The sequence below is a fragment of the Ambystoma mexicanum genome, chromosome 5q (assembly GCF_040938575.1).
Source record: "Ambystoma mexicanum isolate Mex_15411 chromosome 5q, UKY_AmexF1_1, whole genome shotgun sequence".
NCBI classification, from domain to species: Eukaryota; Metazoa; Chordata; class Amphibia; order Caudata; family Ambystomatidae; genus Ambystoma; species Ambystoma mexicanum.
This window is the reverse complement of record NC_090933.1, coordinates 68,551,161-68,575,485: the sequence shown is the minus strand read 5'-3', so window position 1 is coordinate 68,575,485 and position 24,325 is coordinate 68,551,161. Positions and strand designations below refer to the sequence as shown.

Below are 24,325 nucleotides of genomic sequence, written 5' to 3'. Positions count from 1 at the left end.
AACGGTAAAGCCGATGCCCTTTCTCCGATGGGAGTGGAAGAACACTTGATCAACCCTAAACCTGTACCAATCATTCACGAACAAAGAATTCTGGGTGTAATCGCCACAGAATCCATAGAGGAAGTTAAGGATAAAGCCAGGCAACTTGTAACTCCAGCAGATATACAGAATTGGCATCTGCAGGGAAAGGACTTTGCAGTAAAGGACAACTTATTGTATTTCCAAGAACGATTATACCTACCCAGCACAGATTTACAGAAAATAGTAATCTCTTGTTATCACGACTCTTTAATGGAAGGTCATCCCGGTATAGCCAAGACCTCAGAAAAGATCAAGCGCTACTTCTGGTGGCCGTCTTGGAAAAAAGATATCAGAGACTTTATAATGTCCTGTGGAGTATGCGCCCAAAACAAGAGTCAAAAGGAAAGACCAGCAGGCCTCTTACGCCCTATTGACATCCCACCTCGCCCTTGGCATACACTTTCTATGGACTTCATCACCGATCTACCTCCATGCTCCGGATACAATACGATTCTAGTAATCGTGGACTTATTCTCCAAGATGGCGCATTTCATTCCGCTCAAAGGCTTGCCAACAGCAGCAACTCTGGCCCGAGAATTTCTCGAAAACATCGTCCGACTGCACGGTTTTCCTTCGATTCTAATTTCGTTTCGAGGTAGTCAATTTATTTCTCATTTTTGGCGAAGTTGCTGTTGGTCGGCTCAAATTGATGTGAGACTATCGACCAGTCACCACCCTCAGACCGACGGACAAACCGAGAGGACCAATCAAACTCTGGAACAGTATTTACGCTGCATGCTGCAACAAGCTGAAAAAACTTGGAAAGATATCCTTTGGATAGTCGAGTATGCCTACAATAACTCTGTCCACTCGGGAACTGGGAAAACCCCGTTTTTTCTTTTGTACGGCAGTCACCCTCGAACCTCGGAGTTGGATCCCCTCCCAGATCTTGAAACACCAGCAGTAGTAGACTACCTGCATTCTACAATCACCCAAGCCTTTAAGGAAGCTGTTTCTCACCTTCAAAGGGCTAAAGAACAATACAAGAAAGGAGCAGATCAACATCGGAAGGAAGCCCCTCACTATCAAGTAGGGGATCAAGTCTGGTTATCCACCAAATATCTATCTCTAAAAGGGCCACGCACATTCAACCCAAGATATCTTGGTCCCTATTCCATCACTACCATAGTAAATCCAGTAGCGGTCAAGTTGGACTTGCCCCCGCACATGAAGATACATCCGGTCTTCCACGTCTCTCTATTAAAACCCGTGCAACCTCAAACCCGACTAACCAAATCTCCAAAACCTATCCTAGTGGATGGAGAACTCGAGTTTGAAGTCAAAAGCATTCTGGACTCCAAGATCTCCAAATCTAAACTATTCTACCTAATTGACTGGAAAGGCTACGGCCCCCAAGAGAGATCCTGGGAACCTGCTGAATATGTCCACGCTCCTCGCCTAATCAAAAGATTTCACCGAACATTTCCTGACAAGCCAAAACCCCCGGAGAAGCCCGGTTTGGGAGGGGCCTTGAGGGGGGGTACTGTCATGATCTCTGCTTCCAAAAGGTCAGGGTTTTCCCAACTCCCTTGGAAGCAGATCCATAACCCAGGTTCCGAGTGCCAACCAGTCCCAATTGGGACCTTTTGGACCCAGTCCTGGCGCCAGTGGCACCAGGCTCATAAATATGCCCAGTCCCAGCGCTGGAAGCGCCGGGCTCATAATGCTTGGGTGGACTTACCTGCAGCAGACCATGCTGCTTACTTGCCTGCCAGTTGAGCCTCTGATCCTCTTCTGTTTGGAACTACTTTTCCTGTTGGGTGGAGCCACTCCCTAGATTTAGAACACTGGAACTCTTCTGGAAGGCAGGAACTCTTTTCTTACCAGGAACTCTTTTCTTACTTAGGCGTGGCTGTGGAAGGAGACACCTAAGCACTACAGGAGGCTATTTAAACCACACCCGGTGGATGAATCTTGCTTTGCGTTATTCTGCACCCTCTGCAGCAGGACGCTCATCGTGTCTTCTGCATCCAGTCCTGGGCCTAAGGAAAAAGGCTTACCATCCTGAATCCAGTCTTCAGCAACACCTATAAAGACAAGAAAGAACAGGTTAGCATTCCGGCATCGGAAAGGCAAAGGCTTACCAACTCTTCGCACGCTCCGGAGGCCTTCGGCGCTGCATCCGCATCTGAAAGACAAAACAAGGTGCGTTTAAAGACATTGGGGAACTTTAATACTCACGTGCCATTACTCCTTTCCACATCTAATCCAGTGGGTATTCCAGCACCCTGCAGCCGCTCCGAACTCGTACCTGCAAAATAAAAAGACAGTTGGAGCGCATCGTGAAGCAGGCAACAAGCGCTTACTCACGTGCTTCCAGGCGCTTCCATTCATCACACGGGCTTCATCTTCAACTCACTTCAGCCCGTCATCCGCCATCGCCGGAACCCTGCAAAACAAGAGACATCATTACTAAAGACTTTAAAAAGACATTTGAATGACTCGAAACTTACCGTTCGTGCAGTAAACGACGGACAGCAGTCCTCTGAAGTCAAGAGGCCTGCGCTACCTATCCAGTGAAGAAACTGGCTACAGCACCCTGCCCCGAGGCAGATGGAGAGCTCGGCATTCACTTACCTAAGGTGAGAGCGTTAACCTTTGGGGTCTACAGGAGAGGAGAAGAGGAAAGAGATAGGGACACCCCAATAACCCCAGTTCATTAACCCCGTATTTTCTATCTGCAGACATCTTACTCTGCACGTCAGGCATACAGGGCACAGAGGTCCAGCCCAAAGAGCATATCGGGTGCTGCACATCACCTTTGAAGATACGGTAGTCACCCAGTCAAGACCGGCGCCTCTGCGAGAATCAGGTGAGCGTTACAGATAGCACCAACTGGTGGCATGCACAGATTATCAGCCAACCCCTTCTCCACTGGTTCCACAGGGTTCGCTGTTATGGCCACATCATTTTTCTGGGAAGAGCGTGTGGTGGAGGTTTTCCCAAGTGCTTTGAAAAAGGCATTGAGTGTTGTTTTGGACTGCTTCAGTCCCGGCATGTTCTTTGTTTTTTTATGAGCGCTAATGATTTTTTTGGGGTAAATTTCACATTCCTGACTTGTAAATGCTGTACATGTCCTGAGCCAGATCGTGGGGATTCATCAACTTTTGTTTTGTTTAGTGGAAACGTGATGACCTCCGCATCACTAGGAAGCGGGTGATTCTCTTGTAAATCTATAATGGGTTGTGCGGTAGGCAATAGTTCCAAATCACAAATGATGCCAGGAATTGGTGGTAGTGGACATTGCGGCATGACCAAAGGCGTTGCAGCCACTGATGTTTGAGGAGCAGAATCCACCACCCTCTGCACCTCCACACAAACAACCGATTCACTCTGCGCCACAGATTTCGACTGACTGTGGCTCCTGTTATCTTCTTTGACTAAATTCTGAGAAGATAGCCATTTCATTTGTTCCTCAAATTGGTCTGTTTGATTAGCCAATTTGGAATCTAATGACTCAAACAATTTGCATAAGCTATACACAGCAGTGTTTATGGCCGTGAGAGCTGGATGAATCATAAGCAAATGTTGGAGTGTGTTACCAGTCGTGAAGGGTTTGTTAGGTCGAGGAGTGGGGAGGGCAAAAGATTGCAACATGGGATTGGAGTGCTCTAAAGAGGGACTGGTCATTGAAGTCTCTAGAAACACACATGAGGTTGATTTCTGACTGGGCGTAATGTTTACTTTCCCCAGTGAAATTGGAGACTCGCGTTCGCTTGCATGAATACAAACACGGAAATTCAATAGGTGAAATAATCATGTCTAATTTGGACAAAGCGTGTCTATTTTTCAATGACGCTATCATAGTGACATCTGGGATGGGCTGCGGGTTTGCTTGCCCTAATGGCGTGCAATTTGCTACATGAACTTCCCCTATAGTCAGGAGAGAGGGCGTACCCACACTTAATGAAGAGGTGGGAAGCAGAAATGAAGAAGTCAGAACCGCTCTGTTTAATTGGATATCAAAAATGGGAATTTGGTTTGTATGTTTCCCGCACAGGCAGTTGGCATACATGAGGAGGCAGAAAAAAAAGTTTGAAGATTTGTAGCTGAACAAGGCATGTCTGTAGTTATGGAAACAGGACAAAAGGACAAAATAGGCATTGTTAATGTTGCGAGTGGCAGCATATTTGTGGTGAGTTTATATGTCGAAAAAGGCATCCTTTTGAACACAATATATAAAAAAAGCAACAAATAGTAATGACAGCAAGTATCACAGCAGCACTTGAGCACTTGAACCGAAACAATCAAATTGTTTCGTACACTCACCAACCAATTTTTTGCACCAGTCCCAAGTTTTCTTTCAATATGCCTTTAGAATAACTTCCAGCTAGGGAACAAACTGGACTAAGCAAACCCTAACATAGGGTCTAAACTTAAATTATTCCCTTCTGCCCCTCTGTGCCTTCGCAGCTAAGCAGCCAAGCGTACTTATACAAGTACTTGCTAACAAGTGCGCGCACGCGGGTGTGCGTGCGAACTCGTATTTGAAGAAAGCTGCACTTGGTCAAATGGGAGGGCGGGACCTATACAGATAGAAACAATTTCCACAGTTAGTTCCAAAAGTTCAAAAAGTTCCCAATAAGTTGCCAATACGTTGCCTGTTGCAACCACTAGCTTACTTAATCCACAATCCGGGAAGGCACAATGGTCTCGAGTCGGGTGACCGGCAGGAGCTGGAGCAACAAGACCAAGCGGCCAAGCGTACTTACACAAGTACTTGCTAACGAGTGCACGCGCAAACTTGTATTTGAAGAAAGCTGCAATTGGTCAAATGGGACCTCTTGCAACCACTAGTTTACTTAATCCACAATCCGGGAAGGGACTGAAGGCACAATGGTCTCGAGTTGGGTCACAGGCAGGAGCTGGAGCAACACGGCCAAGCGTACTTACACAAGTACTTGCTAACGAGTGTTTAAACTTTACATTTCCACCCCCCCTTCCCTCGCTTATTTGAGCCTTATCTTCCCATCTGTTCATCACAAAATAGAGAAATTCTGGCTTATAATAATAGTGTTCTCTCTCGTTTACATGTTCCTGAAATTGGAGCCATAACTTTACAACATCTGAAAACTTCCATTAGTCAGAGCAGTTATCATTTCCGTTGCCAGGTCTTCTCATATCTTTACCCACTACTGTGCAACTATTGGACCCCCTTCTGTTTTCCAGAACTGGGCCAGTGTTACTCATGCCACATTCAACAAGCAAGTCATTAAGGTTGCCATAGCCCCCATCATCGCATAGGACGCTTCATAGAGGCATTTTTGCTACTCTTGGCGGATCTGTATTATTTGTATGTCTATACATCAGAGGGCTATAATCAATACTCACTGGCTAAGATACATTCTCTAGTCAGAACTTCCTCTCCATACATCCTTCAAGATATCAAGGAAGTTTCAGGGTACTTGGACATACCCAATTCAAAAGGGGGAAGCCAGTCAATGTAGGTGATGTTTTCTTGGTGGCAAACAAGACCCAGGGCAGTAGCTTGTCCCAGTTGTTTGCATCTACGAACACCAGCTCCGGAAAAAGGGTACCATCACTTCCATTCCTATTTAAGGGAAGGGTTCTTCTGAAGAGAAGTCTTGGGTAAATAGTGGTGTGAGATGTTTGGGTGTACTGGGCACTCGGAGCAGAAGTTTCCTTGTGTATGCTGCGTCAGAACAAACAGCTTTAGAAATGTACTTGGATCTTTTTATTATCCTGGTATGCTGCCAAAAGGAGAGTGAGGGCTATGTCCAGAACTACAATGGGGACAAACCAGTAGCAGGTTAAGGGTCTCTCCATCACACTCGACATTATTAAACATCCTATGGTCTGTACGTTGTGCATTATAGCTGGCCTGCTCTGATTCTTTTGTTTCAGTGGCCCAGACTTGTCAACAAATGCTAGAACTAGTGAGGATATGCAAGACCAGAGCTTTAACATGCCATCCTCAAGGCAATGCCCACGCTAAACAATTCAATCATTCTCTCCTGGACATTGCAGGCATCCTGACAGCCAAAGAGACCATCTGATTTCAGCATGTCTCTACTTTAGTTCTTGCATACAACTATACAGAGAATGATGCAACTAGCTACTCACTGTGCATTCCAGTGTTTCAGCAAAGTGCCATACTGGCCATAGGCTTTTGCTTCTTTTGAATTCCACCATCTTGCCCACACCTCTTCAGGCAAGAATGCAGACTTAAAAGCTGGTTAAGTGAGAGGATGTGGGGTGAGAGAGGGATAATGACTTCACAGAGCAGTCATTGCTATCTCCCATATGTCCGTTATGAGTAAAAACAAAAGTAAAATTTGATGAAAAAAGTGGTCCTCAGAGTGGAGAAACCGGGGTAACATTTTGTCTGGGATACAAATATGACTTAAAAGTCTCATGACAACTATGCAGACCATTTTACAACTTGGGAATCGCCAAGAATAGGGCTAGGAGAATGACTAACACCAACTCTCCAGTTCCTAAGGCTTCGGGTAATACCAAGAACAGTGCAAATTAACATCATTTGAGTCACAGAGGTAAACCTACAATATTTCTTTATCCCCATTGAATCAAAAGCCAATAAAAGTATGAAAAAGTCATCCATGCTGTCCCTACCATGCTTCAGTGACAAGCTGGACCAAGCAGTGAATGCATGTTTGATGCCTATCTTTGTGAAGGTGAGGTTGAATCTGAAGACAAGAGGGTGGGTGTTATCAGCGCTGCTCTTATTAACACTTAAGGAACAGTCCTATTCTTTTTTTAAATCCCTCCCTGCCCAAGAATTCAGCTATCGCCTTGAGAATGATGCAAGGAAAGGTGACCTTGTAAAAGGTAGACCTGTATAGATGGATAGACCCAGACTAGATGACCTGATTGCTATAGGTATGGCAGAGTGCAAAGTCAAGATGACCTATTTTTACAGTTGAAATTAAGCCCCATGAACGGGCCCCTCACCCCAGGAAGATTTTTGGCAGAATAGTATAGATTTTTCCTCTTTTCCTTTTAAATTCTCACATATATGTAGGAATGATTCATGCATGCGAGTCTGAATACGATGAAGCAAGTTAATCACTCAGTTCAAAGTTTGTCTATAGATGAAGTGGTGAGGAATAATTGTACCTCCTTGCGTTTCAACCTAGAGGTCTCCTTGGCCATGAAAGCTCAGACATCCAGTTTGGCTTTCGGCCAGGTCTGGGAACCATGGAACAGACACTCAATTTGTACCTTTTGATTTGGCAGTTCTGTGTTTTGCAGGGGGGGCGGGGGGATATATTACTTTTATGGGCCTGAGCACAGCCTTTGATAAAGTGGACAGCGATAAGTTGTGGGCCGTGCTCGGGTGCTTGGACGTATTGCAAGAAATCCATAGGGATAACAGGGCTGGCGTCCGCATTGGACCCAGGGAGTAGTGTACCTGCTGTTTTGAAGTTGGGCACTGGGTACGCCAGGGCTGTATTTTGGCCCCTATATTGTTTACTCTCTACATAAATGGGCTCTATTAAACCCTTGTGAATACTGGTGCAGATTACCCACATCTGGGAGGGAGGCCCTTTGCAGTTCTGGCCTATGCTTATGACACAGTACTAATAGCCAGAACACCAAGGGCCTTGCATATTCTGAAAGACGCCTATGCAGTGTTTATGGACAGTTTGGGGGTTAGAAATCAAAACCTCCAAGTCCGCGGAAATGAGGTGTGTAGGGAGAAAGAGGCCCGCAAAGATGCACCCCAAGGTGTGCAATGGAGAATCCATTCCTAGAGTGAAGGAATTTGATTATCTGGGTGTCAGTTATGGGTAGTGCCCACGTAAACAAACAATCCTTGTAGATGACCCAACAGTTGGGTAGTATTTCCCGTTTCTTGTCACATTGCCAGGGCCAACCTTTGCACTTGGTATTAAAGGTTTATGCGTGCCAGACTAAGGCGGCCACTTTGTATGGAGCACCACTATTGGGATACACGGACGCAGTGGAGCTTCAGGGGAAGGAAAGCCAGTTTTTCCTACAGCTCTTGGGACTCCCGGGCTCCTCCCCCTGTGTCTCAGTGCATCGGTAACTGGGGATGGAGTTTTTGGAAGACCAATGGACCCTAGCCCCAAGTACCTTTTGGCTCTGTCTGTGGGCAAACGAGCGAGCTACATTGTTCCATTTTATTATTCGAAGCCTTATGGGGAAGGAAAGGTGGCGCCAAAGCCCCTGCCTAGCACTTGTTACAGAGTCTGTCTAATTGTAACATCCCTCCCCCCAACCAACAGCCTACTGTCTAACAGGCAGGTGAATGATTTTGAACAGCTTTTGTATCAGACGATGAAGGAAAAAAGGGAGAGTACGGAATTTGTCACTAACTCAGATAGAAATCATGCAGTGATAAGCAGGATGAACGATATTTAGCCTTACCTTCTTAGAAGTATGAAAAAGCGAGAAAGGTGGTGGATTACGAGGGCTAGGTTTGACTGCTTGCAATTAAGAGGAAACATCGCAAGGTGGTCGGGCCTTCCCAATAACTCCAGTTGCCCAGCATGTGGGGCGGCAAGTGAAGACCTGAAGCACTTCGTGCTGTTCTGTCGGCATATAAGGAAGTGAGAAGGTCCACAATCTTGTCGGTTGTTAAGCGTTTTGACATTCGCAGACACAGCCCCAACAGCCCGGGCCCTCCTGTGCCATCTGAAAAGGGCCATGCACCTGAGAAAGGGCTTTTTAGGCAAACTGTGAAGTTTTAATCATGTTATGGTACATTTTGTATATATTTGCTGTACTGATTTTATTGTGAACACAGGGCATTCTCAAGATGGACTTTTAAATATATGTTGTAATTTCTAGAGCTAATATTTACTGTTTAATTTTATATACTTGTGAGTTTAATGGATCTAGCTATTCGAATAAACTTATTTGATTGATTGATTGAAGTAATGATGAATGGGAAGCATTTCAACATCACACATATTTATGCCCTAACTTTGGAGTGACATCAATTGACAAATTATGTGATGCTGACTTGAGATCTTGTTAACCTAACCAATGATCAAATAAATGGGAAGAAATTCAAATGGGAAATCTTTGCATCCAAATAATATTAATCAAAATAATATCAGATCACATGAGTGATATGAAAGATAGCAGGAAAGCTAGATATAAACAAGGAGGTGGTGAAACATTTATCCCTGACAATGGGCTCTGTGTTATGACAAAAACATATATAATATGGTTAAGCCACCTTGTCATGACCAAGAACATATAGATTTTGACACAAAGATGTTAAGGATGTTGACACAAGGAATGGTGTATAGGTTGAATCTGTTGACATACTAAACTTAAGTACTGATAAAGGGATCATTTTCACCACTCCATGTGACAATTATTTAATGAACGTCAGAGACAAATCTATTCCTTTTAAAAACTATTCGATTGTCCAAACTGGTACAGTAAAGATGTGCATGATGATTTTTTTTTTACCAGTTTATGCTTGCTAAAGTTTATAAAACAAGAAAAATAAGAAACTTAAGAGAACCAAACAAGAGGGCCCAACAGAGTGATGAGCTTCTTCAGCTAAGAGCCAAGGGGAACACAATTGAAAATCTCTCATCAGCGCTCCCTAACCTCCCCGATACAGAAATAGAAGAGAACATAACACAACTAAATCTATGAGTAAAGTTCAGCAAACATTACTTCAACACAGCATTATAAAATAAAGCTGCAAACAAGAAATGTGAAGTAAACCGAAAAAAGAGAATGTTGAGGTTAAATCTAGAACTATGCGGCCTATAACATCAAAAGTAAAGATGAAGAAGATAAACAATGGTGTGAAAAACAGACCAATAAAGATCCTCACATACTGAGCTCCTTGGGTGTCAAACAATGTGAAGATAATTTGATGGGCGAATATGAGGAAATTAATGCAATACCAATTATAAATGTACTCCCAGCGGTCAACAGCCCCCATTGAATCGAACAGTAGTTTCCAAACTACTGCATCTGATAACTAGTTTGAGTGATAAAAAAGTAGGGATACAAATTACATGGAACTTGCGCACGACAACACCCAAACCATGAAAAAAGTTGTTTTATTATAGAATATTATATTTGGTCCTTCAATATGGTAACGGTTTGTGAAAAATAGGTGTTGACATCAGAAGATTAATATCAAACAGAAGTACACAGCCCACCAACAAACAAGCTGATTTCCCCTTGGTGATCTGATATAAATCTGTCAGTTGAAGACAAAGTTTAATTTAATATTGAAGAGCTGATGGTTACTAAAACTTTGAAAGGTAAACATAGGGCATGGGGTACTGGCTAAAAAGAACAAGGTGCTGCTTAAAGTAGAAAATAACAATTTGTTGTGGATCTGGTTACTGGCGTTCGCTCCAAGAGCAGAGGCCCTGGCATAAGCTGCAGCGATTTATAGTTCCTTTCTTTTCCTTTAACACACATGACCATTCTCTCAATGGCCATTTTAAGGCAATTTAGATGACTCACATAAAGAAGGTTTGGGCAACTGAAGTACTTACAGGTTAGGGTCTTAAATTTTTTGGGTAGTTTGTGACAAAATCAGCATTGGAGTGGTCTAAGGGGAAGCCATCACATGTAAATGATAAAATCATTTTTTGCACCCCTTCCAGTTAAATTTTGGGAGTCTTTCCAAGATTGTGCATATTTTGTCACTTAATATTTATAACCCTCCTGGAATGCAGTATATAGCTGCTGTACTGTAGACAGTAAATGCATTTGTTATGTATTAAAGATATTCATCTGGAACTATCAGCCAAGGGAATGGCAGCTTGACTGCTGTGTTCCTGTCCTAGGCCTCAATTGACAATCTTACTTAGAAATGTCTGTGCCAAGTACTCCTGAACCGGCAAAGCCAGCTAAAAGACAGAAAGGGACTTCACAAGAGAACAAAGGGGATGCAGAGAAGACAAGCTTTTGGATTTGCTTAGTGAATTGAAACAGGACATGGCTGAGATAAAAATTAGCCCTTGTTAAGTCAGAAGAGAGATATGAAGGAGTGACTAGAAGGGTGGATTCAGCTGAAGAACATCTTACTGTTGTGGATGAAAGGACTTTGAAACTGATGGATCAAATTAGGGAACTGAAAACGGTTAATGAAAAAATAACATCCAAGCTGTCATAGCAAGAAAACTTCTCCCGACGAAATAATCTCTGTCTAGTTGGTTTTCCTGAAAATACAAAATGGGGTAACATGATGGACTTTCTGCTTAGTAATTTACCAAAACTACTTAAACTGGATGCCGCTGTTAATTTGGAAATTGAAAGAGCACATCGAGCACTTGGACCTAAACCTTCATTAGGTGAGAGACCAAGACACATCATTGTGAAGTTCTTGAGGTTCCCAGTTAAGGAGCTTATATTGAAGAAAGAATGTGAACTCAAAGACCTTGCTTGGGGAGGAAACAAGATTATGATTTTTGTGGATGTAAGTAAGGATGTCTTGGAGAGGAGGAAGGCATTTGACAAAGCGAAGGTTAAAGCTTGTGAAAAAGGATTGAAATACTATATGGTCTACCTTGCCACCATGAAAGTTGTGGTTGAGGGGCAGTTGCATACTTTTAGTGATTGTAAAACTGCAGAGGCTTTTTTAACAGATTTAGATGTGGACCCGATGGAAGGTACATCACGTAAAATTAAATCTGTTAATCTGCGGAGGAAGAAAAAAGGGAGGCCAGACTATGCTGATTGAAGATTAAGTTTGCTTTCATATTAATATTAATAATTGTTTGTTTTATTATTCATTTTTTTTATTTGTCAAGATGGCCGCCAGCATTTTTGCCATTTTTACAACTGTTTGGAACTTGAAGTACACTTGAAAATATACAGAATTGCTTGCCTGTGAATTCTATGTCAAGACTCAGAGGCTCAGATTATGCTATAACTTCTCTTTACTAACTCGAGCAGCAACCATTACAAAACAAAAACATGGAAAACAATAACAAAAAACTACAAATTCCAACAAAACTCAGCATTTTTGTAGTTCGTTTTCCATAGGTTGAAAGAAACACCACGTGATCCATTCCTCCAATCAGCATCTCTTCTCTCCTATAAGCCTCCGTGTTCCTAAAGTCCTTCCTCTTTCTTTGCTGCTCGAGCAGCGAGATAAGTACCTTTATTTTATTGTTTAATGTGTAATGTTTAATGTTAACTTAGAATCATTGATAAGATAGCGCGCGCGCGCATTGACAGGTGAGCGCGTAGGGCTTGGCGGAGCAGATCCGCGGGAAGGACGCGACGGGACTCTCGTTCCGGCGTCGGTTTCCCTCTAGGGGCCATTACAGGCACGGAAGTTCGCAACGGCGCGACAGGACCTCAGAGGTTACGGCGCCGTTGCGAACTCGTAGAGTGAGGGAAGTACGAGTGTCACGGGCTTGTAAATATCAATCTATGCGGCTCGTAAATTTCAATATATTCGAAGCCCGTTAATCTCCGGAACGGGCAGCCTGTGTGATCTGAAGAGACACGGCTCTTTGACTTGACGGGAACGCCACCTAGTGGCTGAAGTTGATATTGCAGGCTTCAAACCTGCGCAACAAATTATAAGCTGGGGGAACAGCTAAAAATCACTGACCCCTCATTCTGCCACTGGGGAGGAGGTGAGCAGAGGTCATACATCTGCTTGACGGGCTCAGTCCCAGGTAAGACTGTTATTACCACGAGGTCTCGCCTAGCTACTGGTGCACAATTTTGACGGGGGCAGCCCAAGCAAACTGCGCAAGGCACCTTGATAGTGCTACAGGGGCACCAAACATGAGTGACTACACTGATGACTCGGACGGCCCCCATGTCAGCGGGCGCCGTATGACCAAGGCGGTGCAGTTTCTACAGAACGCCGAAAGGCCCCGGGAAGAGAGGGGCATTTTGCGAAGCCTGGCGGATCTGTCCCAGGGTAAGGGTCGCAAAAAGAGAGGGGAAAGTAAACACAAGACCCGCAGGGACCGTAGTGCCCAGACCCCCCCAGGTTCACCCCACAGATCGGGGAAAAGGAAGGCGAGATCCCATGAGAGAAAGGTCTCTAGCTCGAGCGAGTCGGACGACGACTACTGTAGGAGCAGCTCGAGGTCCGAATTTTACACCTCCTCAGAAGACCAAACCTCCCCGGAGGAGGAGGAAAGTCATCCTAAGAAAAAAGGCAGGAGGGAAGAAGCGGATCTGCTCAAAGGGGAGTTCGATCCAGATGATCTTATCCACCCCAGGTCCAATGAATGGGACCCACCGGAGAGGATCGCAGAATACCTGAGAAGGTGTCTGCGGGCTCCGTTAAGCAAACAGGCCAGGTCCAAGCTGAAATCTGAATGCCCAAGACCAAGGGTCCCGGACGGAGTAGCGGAGACCCCAGAGATTGACGAAAGGATTTTGACGTTCCTGGGCCGGTATGGCAGGGACGTAAAGAGGGGCATCGACAGATCCTGGCGGTCCTGTCAGGACAAGGTACTAGACATGCTAGGACCGGTCACCAAGATCTGGCAGCTGGCCGAGGAAGCGAAGGCCAAAAAAGAGCCCATGGACCCGGATATTATATCGGGCTGGGCTCAGAGAATCACCTGTCTGCTTGGCAACGCTAATACAGCGTTAGCGACCGAACGGAGAAGGTCGATTCTGATGAAGCTGGACTCCAGGCTGGGAGAGATGGCAACGTCAGAGCAGGCCACAGCAGCGAGAGGCAAGCTCTTCGGCGACCTGTTCATAAAGGACATGGCGAAGTTCGCCAGTACTTATGTGTCGATGGACAGAGCCCAGTCTTCCTTGAAGAAGATTTTTGGTCGAAGGGTTTTCGATAAGGCTGGAGGAGGAAGGGGCCGCTCGTCCAGCCGCGGCCAGCACAGAGGTTCCTACAGAGACAGAGCCTGGAGACAGGAAGACCGGAGGTCCAACCCCTTCTTTCCTTCTAGAGGAAGAGGCAGGGGTAGGGGCTGGAGAAACAACGGCAGGCAACAACACCAAAGTAACTCAGGTGAGAAATATGGTAGTCACAGAGGGACCGGAGGCAAGCATCCCTCCAGTGGGGGGGAGAGTGAGATTGTGTGTCAAAAATTGGGAAGAATTGTCTTCAGATGCTTGGATAAGGCAGACCGTAAGAGGTTTTCTGTTAGAGTTCTGGCAAGAGCCTTATCAGAGAGTGTGGCCGAGACAGATAAGGTTCAGCAGAGAAGACGAGGATCTTCTGGACAAGGAGGTAGAATTGCTAAGGGCAAAAGAGGCAATCGGTCCAGCGTTAGAAAGTTCAGGGTGTTTCGTGAGCAATCTGTTTTTAGTCAAGCAGCGACACAAGGTCAGACCAGTAATAAACCTGAGGGGTTTGAATTACTTTCTGGTGTACAGACATTTCAAGATGGAGGGCATCCACCTCCTAAGGGATGTTCTTCGGCAGGGAGACTGGTTAGCGAGAATAGATCTCAGGGATGCGTATCTAACGATTCCGATTCGACCAGAACAGACAAAGCTCCTTCAGTTCCTTTGGAAGGGACGGAGGTGGGAGTTCAAGTGTCTTCCCTTTGGGTTAGCGTCGGCGCCATGGGCTTTCACCAAACTTTTGAAGCCAGTGGTAGCACATCTGAGAGAGCAGGGGATCAGACTGATTATTTACCTGGACGACATATGTCTGATGTGCCAGGCCAGGGAGGTGTTAGTCCAACAGGTACAGCTAGCTACGGGGTTGCTACAACGGTTGGGCTTCCTGATCAACTGGGAGAAATCTCAATTAGTGCCAGTTCAGGAGATGGAATTTCTGGGGTTCAACTTAGAGACAACCCAGGGTATTCTCAAGTTACCTCTAGCCAAGGTCAACTCTGTCAAGAAGGAGATCAAAGGGATGATAATGAAGCGCAAAGTTTCTTTAAGGGAGATAGCAAGACTGGTAGGACGTCTGTCATCATCGATACAGGCGATATTCCCAGGGCCACTGCATTACAGAGCATTACAGAGGTTGAAGATCAGATATCTCAGGAGAGGTTTTTCTTACGAACAGAAAGTCAAGCTATCCCAGGAAGCGAAGCTGGAGTTAGAATGGTGGTACTGCCACATGGAGGCCTGGAATGGCCGGGCGATATTCGGCTCATCCCCGGATCTGGTGATAGAATCCGACGCCAGCCGTTGGGGATGGGGAGCCAGATGTGGAGATCAGTCGACAGGAGGGAGATGGTCGAGAGAAGAGTTGGGTCTCCACATCAATTGCCTGGAGCTTCTAGCGGTCTCTTTCGTGGTCCAGTGCTGGACACAGAAAGGCGCAAAATCGTCCATTCTCTTGAAGATGGACAACGTTTCGGCAGTCCGATACATCAATCGACTGGGCGGAACGAGATCTCAGAAGCTGACGGAGATAGCCAAAGGGTTTTGGCAGATCTGTCTCCAGAGAGGCATAAGCGTGAAAGCGGAACATTTGCCAGGGGATCTCAATCTGGTGGCAGATTGGAACTCGAGATACCTAAGGGATTCCAGCGACTGGCGGCTGGACGACTCTGTGTTCCAAGAGATCATGCGTCACAGGGGTCCTTGTCGGACGGATCTCTTCGCTTCCAGGTTGAACAGGAAACTTTCCAGGTTTTACAGTTGGAGGCCGGATCCAGAAGCGGCAGCGACAGACGCGTTTCTCCAGGTTTGGGGTCCGGCAAGGGAGTACGCTTTTCCCCCGTTTTCTTTAATAGCCCGCACAGTGGCACAGGTCAGGCGTCAGCTAGCAACAGTGATTCTGATCACACCAGATTGGAAAGGCCAGGCTTCGTTTCCAGATCTTCTAGAATTGTCGTTCGAGACTCCTATCAGGTTGCCAGCCAAAGAGGACATTTTAGTAGATCCGGCAGGGGAATTTCACCCATTGGTCAAGTCGGGGAGCTTGAGACTTCTGGCTTGGGCGATTTCAGGGAAAACTGGTCCAAGCCAGGACTTTCGGGCTCGGCTCAAGAGTTCATCAGGGAGTCATGGGCTCCAGCGACAGGAAAGGCATACAGAGTGGCATGGCATAGATGGAGTGATTGGTGTCTGGAGAGACAGGTTGATCCCTTATGTACAGATGTAGTGCACATAGTAAATTTTTTAGCAGCTCAGGCAGCGCAGGCGAAGGCTTACAGGACCATTAATAATTATAGGTCAGCGATCTCTGCGGGCCATGTTTACATAGATAATAAGCCGGTGGGTGAACACCCCTTGGTATGTAGGCTTCTTAAGGGCATCAGGTGTATGAGACCTCCTACTCCCAAATACTCGAGTTTATGGGATGTGAGTGTAGTTTTAAGAATGTTTGAAGCTTGGCCGGACAATGAAGTTTTGTCTCGCAAGGCGTTGTGGGCCAAGCTTACTACCCTTTTGTGTCTTATTTCTTGTAAAAGAGTCTCAGATGTGAGAGCATGGGAGGTAAACAGGAAGTCCTTTTCACCTTCGGGGGTAGTATTTTTCATAACAAGAAGAACTAAGACGAATCTTAAATCTGTGGAATACATGGCCTTTCCTAACAAGCCTAAGTTGTGTCCAGTCAGGTGTTTGAGAGCATATGAACAGAAAGCGAATGAAGTGAGGCCGGCAGGAGAGAATCAACTATTGATAGCAATTAGAAAACCTTTTAGAGCAGTAGCGTCAGCCACTCTAGCTAGATGGGTCAGGTGGTGCATGGCAGAAGCAGGGATAGACGTGCGGCAGTTTGGAGCTCATTCTACTCGGGGTGCTATGGCATTGTCCGCTTTTTTGGCAGGGGCCCGCCTGGAGGATGTGTTAAAGGCAGCGGATTGGTCTAATGAAGAGACCTTTAAGAATTTCTATTTTAAACCAGTGGAGCGAGTAGCATCGTTGGTGGTAGGTAAGCTTTAAACGAGCATAATCTGAGCCTCCGAGTCTTGACATAGAATACAGATTTTCCACACATTCGTTACAGAAAGTCATGATTCTATTAAAGACTCGGAGGCGAAAGATTATTCCACCCAATGTCAATCGCTATTGTATAAGATATGTTGTTATGTTGTTATTCATGAATTTGCTTGGAAATAATGCAGTCTTGTTTTGCAATGATATTGGTATTGCAATGCGATTGCCCACCCGTCCATGATGAGGTTTCTAATGGTTTATATCTGTTTTAGGAACGGAACAGAAAGGGACAGCTTAAAGAGATTACCGAATTCTAGTTGCCTACCGGTTGGGGCATGAGTTTTTCAGATCAGCGAAAGAAAGAGGAAGGACTTTAGGAACACGGAGGCTTATAGGAGAGAAGAGATGCTGATTGGAGGAATGGATCACGTGGTGTTTCTTTCAACCTATGGAAAACGAACTACAAAAATGCTGAGTTTTGTTGGAATTTGTAGTTTTTTGTTATTGTTTTCCATGTTTTTGTTTTGTAATGGTTGCTGCTCGAGTTAGTAAAGAGAAGTTATAGCATAATCTTTCGCCTCCGAGTCTTTAATAGAATCATGACTTTCTGTAACGAATGTGTGGAAAATCTGTATTTTCCTTCTGATCCTTCTCCTCCGTCATATTTAGAGTAAGGCACCCTGGTGAGGAACTAATGAGGAAGTGGGAATGCGTTTGTCTCGTATTGCGTTGCATGGGAACAGGATCGGATTGGACTTGTCGCGATGAAATGTAAGTTAACGATAGTGCAGAAGTGCAGTAATACAATAACATGCCCCAAGATGACGCTTCCTCCGCCCCATCTGGCATTTTGAGTCTTTGGGATGAGTCCCTTGTTCTTACGGACACCCGACTCCACGAGCAGATGTTTCCCAGTCCTTCCTTGCCGGTGAGTGGCATGTAAACAGATCCACCACATAGCCCAGGTAGCTGCATCTTGGGTAGCGAGGTGCACACACAGCGCTGCCGATGTGCCTACATCTTGGCCCATATTCATGCCCATAATACACACTGCTCTGTCAATGCATTATGTATGGAGACTAATGGGCATGCATGAATGGCACTCCTTGAAAATAACCATTTGCTGCAGTCCATGCGATGATGCCACTCCGCTAGAGTGCAATCCTACAGGACTCAAGGGGTGCTGCCCCTGAAAAGACAATGGCTGCTAATCCAGTGGCAACGAGGGGTACCAACGCTTCCACGTGTGTACCGCTAGATCCCCTGTATGCAATGTTCAACATTCCCATGGTGGTGAGGGGCATGGGGGAGTGAAGGCGGGCAGGCTCCTCTTTACTCTTTAGTGTTACTCTCTGTGTTGTGAAGTACCGCCTGCACGCGATGCTTTACTGAAATTCAGCTGCAAGTCTACAAAGTCTCCCAACAAAAGAAAGCAGGGGTGAAATTTTACAAACAAAAAGCCTGCCCCCTGCCTCGGCCCTTGCAGCTCACTGGAACGGGGATCACAGTACCATTACCACTGTCAAATGAAAAGAGAAACACACATCTTTAAATGGAACTGTTTCAAAGTCAAAAGTCATTTTTACCTGCCTAAACAATACCCGAAGTGGGTGCAGTCATTACAAACGGCACACAAGGGAAAACACAAGTACATCCCAAAAAAAATTTCCTTTAATTCAGGATTGAAATTAACACCTGACTATGAAAACTGGAACACGAAGTAAAATATGTATGTTGACATTCACAAAGCCTCCCAACTTAAGTGTTTGATATTGGAGCGATGAATGCGGTTTTTAACAGGTGATGTTGGAACTGGCATTGGCACCTGAAAGCAGAAGTGAGAAAAATAAAAATGGGGGGAAACCATGAAACCGTTTATGTGGGCACCTTTGCATATTGAAGTAATATAACTCTCAAAGAGTCAGTACAAGGAATGGCGGGTGTTGCACCTGATGCTAGCTCCAGGTTTGTCATCCCGAAATGTCACCATACCATTCAGGAACCTGAGGTCAACGTGTATGCAGATTTGCAGGGTTATTTTATGATCACCGTAAAGAACATTTTGTTTAAACCCGTTTTGATTAAGTTGATATCAGGGTGTCCTTTAAATTGGAAGGCTACTCAGTACTCAGCCCTGTTGCAGTTCTGCATTAAACGAAGCACAAAGTACAGTCACAATTGATCGGACTATGGGAGTTGAGGCACTGATCTGTATATGCTGTGGCTTTATGAACATGCTGCAATCGCTTTACCACATTTGTCAATCATTATGCCGGGACTTGAGTACTGCTGAGATATTTTACGTGAGCCAAGTCTGTGATTCATATTACAGCTGCTGCATCTGTAATGCCATCTGAGCATAAGAGTCCATTAGTCTTGAATCTGCTTTCTGTTGAAAAAACAAGTGTGTTGCTGACGCAATTGTCATGTATAATAGTGTAGTATCTGGTTCAATTGTCAATATGCTGGAAAATAGATCTATGTGAACGGTTCATGAAATGACAGCCATGCAAATGTTACCACACCTTTTGTCTATGTTTATATGCTGGGCTTGACATTTGTCCTTGACTCAACAACAGCTGGTACTTTATTTCTAATCTGATACCTCTTGGTGATAAAGATGCCTGCTTCCCTGTATTGCCAATCATCTCCTTTGATGTTGTGCACTGGATATTGGCTCTAATTGTGGACCGTTTCTCTTGATTTGAATGCACCCAGACATGAGTTAATCATAAGACCACCACTCTATTATACTATAGCATATATATTGGCAGACTGTTTTAGGCAAAACATGGAAAACTATGTGTCCAGTGTCATCATGGCTTGGTTGAGTACCATTCTGGATTTTGTGTGTTAATGGTGTAGAGGAGGTCCCAAATATGACCTGCACCGCTGCCCCCCATTGCGAGTTGCCAGTAAGGTACTCGCCGAGGTACGTGACGTATGAGGAGCAAATGAACCAACAGAGAGCCGCACTGGGACTCTGCCCCGTGTACATAAGGAGATCAGTACCGGTTGAAGCAGTCATAACGCGACAACCCTGGGCAGCACAGTACCCTATCAGACAGCCTTACCAGCCACTGATGCGAAGTGAGGAATACCTGCACAGGGTCCACGAGGAGACCCCTAAAGCCTTAATGGAAGGCCAATGAAAATAAACCAAGGGCCCGAGCAGCCCCGAGAACAAACAGAATTGGCTACTGAAAACACGTATGCCAGTACTAGTAACTGCAAGGATAATGATAATGGATGCAGGGGAGAGACACTGTTAAAACGTAAGAGAATGGTGCCATGAGACAAGATGGAAGCAACCGCCCTGTTGAATGTGTCTAAATAAGCTTGAAACGCGAGATGCTAAGAAATCGATACTGCCTTCAATGCTAGTAGAAGAATAGAGCGGCAAGCGCCAACCATATATCTACCTCAATACTGCACAATGTACACGTGCGACTCCATTTTGTGAAAGCAGACATGTACCCAGGCGGCCAAAGGCCTGACAGGCTGAGTTTCGAAACCCAGCAAAGACCAGAGAAGGAGCGGAATCGAAACTCAACAAAGAGAGGCTTATGCCGGGGAGATCGAGGTCAACCAGAGAAGGGGAGGTGAGAATGAGCTCACGAGACTCCAACTACAGAGAATACCAGCCTGCCCGTGAAGGTCAAGATAAGAGAGGCCCATGCAGGTGACCAGGCGTACACAGAATTAAATGCACAAAAGGTTGGAAACTGAAGCAGTTTCACGGTGGACCAGCACGTGACCAGACAGGCGCAAAGATGTACCACCTCCTGATGTCATCCAGAACCTGAGGGTGCCATAACTTTTCCTGATAAGAGACTACAGATCCGAGGCCATACCCAGCCAACTAATTGACACATAGCCCTAAAACACTGATTGATGGAAGGGAGGAAAGATGAATCTTGGGACACTAGGCACCTGGGTGTCTACTCTGCATGCTGCTAATTAAAATGGAGATTTATGTTTAGGGGTGTAACTTGCCCAATCACAAGGGACCATGTAATCTAGGATCCTATAGACACTGTAACCAATGAGACGTCGTACTTGTAGTGACGTCAATCACATGTGTTGTAGAGTGAAGGGCGTAGACGCCCACCCGATAAGAGTTATCCAATCCACTTGCGTTATTTCCATATACAGATATAGCACCTATACTTAAGTTACCTTTCCCAACCAATTATATTGCATGATGATTTTTTGTAGAATTAGACGTCAATGATGACGGATTTTGCCCATAAAAGAGGCTGTTTGACTAAAGTTTGAGGAGGTCGGGGTGAGGCAGGTGGTCTTGATGCTGCTGATGTATGTATCATTAAACTGACTTCCCTTTGCCAATATACTGAGTCCTGATTATTGAATCTTGCTGGAGTATGTGAATCCTGCACTCTGTCCTCACATGGTGCAGCTATCATGCATTACTAGTTTTCAAGGGTGAGTACTGACCAATGGGCCCGTCAGTAATTTCCTCTCCTCGTCAACACTACGACTTTGGGCATCTTTATTTATTTATTTATTCTCACTGTGCGTTAATGCAGTTCAACAATACTTTAGATGTCAAAGGATAAGATGGGACTAATGGGGTCCTTGTGGAGTCAACAAGACACAAATCCGGCTATCCCTTGTCTTTTTTATGTATTATGCCAGATTTATATTTGTTTAATTATTTGTTCAGGTGTCGGGCACCATATTGTGATGCTGAACTATCTTGGTACTTCTGGATTCGTTTTGGAAGGCGAAATATTGGCTGTGTACTATGTAAAATGCATGCAACAGAACTCTGCAAAAGATTAAATTTAAAAGTGGATATGAGATACTACATATTGTAACTGTAATACGATTTACTCTCTTTTCAATACTACATATTGTGACTGAGTGTGCTTCTATTTGCTTGCATGCCTAATTAATGTATACATGGATGGGGTATGTGTATTAGAAGGTATGATACTTTGTTACTATGCTCGCTTCAGACAGGATGTCTTCATGTTTGTTGGTCGTTCACTGCTCTACATTCTCTACTCTGGTGTCTTAGTCATTCATCTCAATGTTTGTTAATTTTTTTAATATATATTTCCTAAAATGTGCTGGGGTGAGATGAAGGGGTTTGCCCTGTCTTGGTGGGGACTGGCACAACAAATAGTTTCTGTATATTATTGTACTTTGGTTACTTTAGTAGCTTACTATTTTTGGGTGGTTTGTGAGGTCTCTCATAGTTAGGCTTGAAGGATTTATTTGTTGGTATAAGTTTGTATATTTTGAAAGTATGTTGCGGAATAACTGACTTGTGACCACTGTGTTATTGAAAGTATTAGGTTGATTGTGTTAGCAAGCTATCTAGTGGTTGTGATGGACACCATGATGGAATGCTAGTAGAAACCATCATATATGATATATAATGTGGTTTGGTTGGTTAAAAAAAAGGAAAATATATTTAGATTAATAAATGCTATGTGTCATGGTGATTTGGTTAAAAAGAACAAATTAGTTGATGTGGGCAATGCCTAATTGATGAGTCTGAGAAATGATGAGTAATTGTGTGACGGATTGTTATAATCTGATATAGGTTGGGTGTAATCTTGGAAATATAGGCTGGATATGTGGTGCAGTAGTTCAGTGGGTTAATAATCTGTGTGTTATATAAAGATATAAATGGACGGTGTTAAATGTTGAGGGGCCTATCAGTTTTTGAGTCCGATAATATGGATTTAGGGGTTTGCATGTCATGGCAATATTTGGGGTGAATATGGAGGAGTAGAGGGGATGTTGTGTTTCTTCAGGAGACTCATTTAAATGAGCAAGTTGGTGGTTATTTACTCATAAATACCCACAGGTGGTATTGAATTATTATGATACTAAATCTAGAGGGGTTAGTATATTGTTCAGGAGGGCATTGTCTATCAAAATTGAAAAAATAGTAAAAGACCAGGAAGGTCGTATTTTACTCATAGATGTATTATATAATGGAAGGAAACTTCCTATTGGGACAGTATATGCTCCATGTGCTCCAGATATGTTTTTTTTTAGGAAATTAGATGATCTTTTAGAGGAAACGGGGGAGAGGCGGTTATTTTGGGTGGGGACTTTAACTTGGTGATGGATAGTGACCTGTACAGGAAGTCAGATTGCAGGTATAATAGCAGGAGGTTAGGAGAAGAATTGAAACAATTTGCTTTTAAATACGATCTGGTTGATGTTTGGAGGGTTCATCATCTAAGAGCCAGAGAATATTCATTTTATTCGATGGTACATAATTCGTATTCGCGGATAGATTTTTTTTTGATTAGTGATACATTAGTGGATCAGACGTTGAGTTCCAGTATTGGGGAGAGATGTATTTCTGATCATGCGCTAATAGATATGAAAGTCAATTTACATACTTTTCGTAAAATAAATAACAGATGGAGAATGCAAGCCAATTCTCTCGAGGACCCGTTGATTAATGAGGGACTAGATGTCTTTGTTCAGAAATATTTTGAGGAAAATAATGGATCAGCAGACGTTAAGATTGTATGGGATTGTTTTAAGGCTGTTTTGCGAGGTGAATTGATTGGTAGAACTTCACATGCTAAAAAAGGTAGAAAAGAAAAGATTGAAAGGTTAGAGAAGTAGATTGTGGCTTTACAGAGGAGTTGTGCGAAAGTGGAAAAGAATTGCATGAAACATAAATTGAACAAATTGGAAAGGGAATTAAAGGTACTTCTGCAATCACAAGCAGGGAAGAACATTTTTTATACAAAACATTTTTTTGGGGAGTTTGGAGACAAAAATGGAAGACTTCTGGCAAATAAGCTGAATGGACTGATGGCAGACAAGTGTGTTTCATCAATTGGAAATGATGTAGGTGAAGTTTTTCATAGAAGTGATGATATTTGTGAAGAATTTAGACTATTTTATAAAGAGTTATATACAGAGAAATTACATCCTAATGAATCAGATTTGCAGTCTTTTTTTGGTAAAATTAACCTTCCAGGACTTCGGGGTGACAGAAAATTGATTCTTGAATATAGGCTAGATGTGGCTGAGGATACTAATGCTGTATTGCAATTGAAAGATGGTAAGTCGCCAGGGCCGGATGGGATTGTTTCAGAATTTTACAAAAAGTTTGTATAGCAAATATCGCCAATTTTATGTGTTCTCTTTAATGATTTTTTAGATTCAGGAACTGTATGTGAATCAATGACTGATGCAGTGATTGTCATTCCTAAGCCTGATAAAGATCACAAAAAATGCAGTAATTACAGACTAATTTCATTGTTGAATGTAGACTTTAAGATTTTTACGAAGATGTGGGCGAATAGGCTTATGGTAAATATGGGTGATCAAGTGGATGAATCTCAGGTGGGTTTCATTCCTGGAAGGTATAGATATGATAACATCAGGACTGTTTTGAATGTCATTGGGATGCATCATAATAAAAAATCAAAGGGGGTCATTGGGTTGTTTGATGCGGAGA

General features: G+C 44.1%; 1 protein-coding gene across 2 annotated transcripts in view; it reads left to right on the top strand.

Moving 5' to 3' along the window:
- Positions 1-24,325, top strand: part of LOC138497215 (uncharacterized) — a 1,137,079-nt gene that overhangs the window by 1,017,916 nt on the left and 94,838 nt on the right. The window contains exon 15 of one of the 2 annotated variants that reach the window (XM_069620540.1): positions 17,133-17,430. The exons of the other annotated variant lie outside the window; for it this stretch is intronic. Within the exon in view, the coding sequence (XP_069476641.1) occupies positions 17,133-17,158 (26 nt within the window). The 3' untranslated portion in view covers positions 17,159-17,430. Of the gene's footprint in view, positions 1-17,132; positions 17,431-24,325 lie in introns of those variants that run through there. 2 annotated transcript variants of the gene reach the window in all.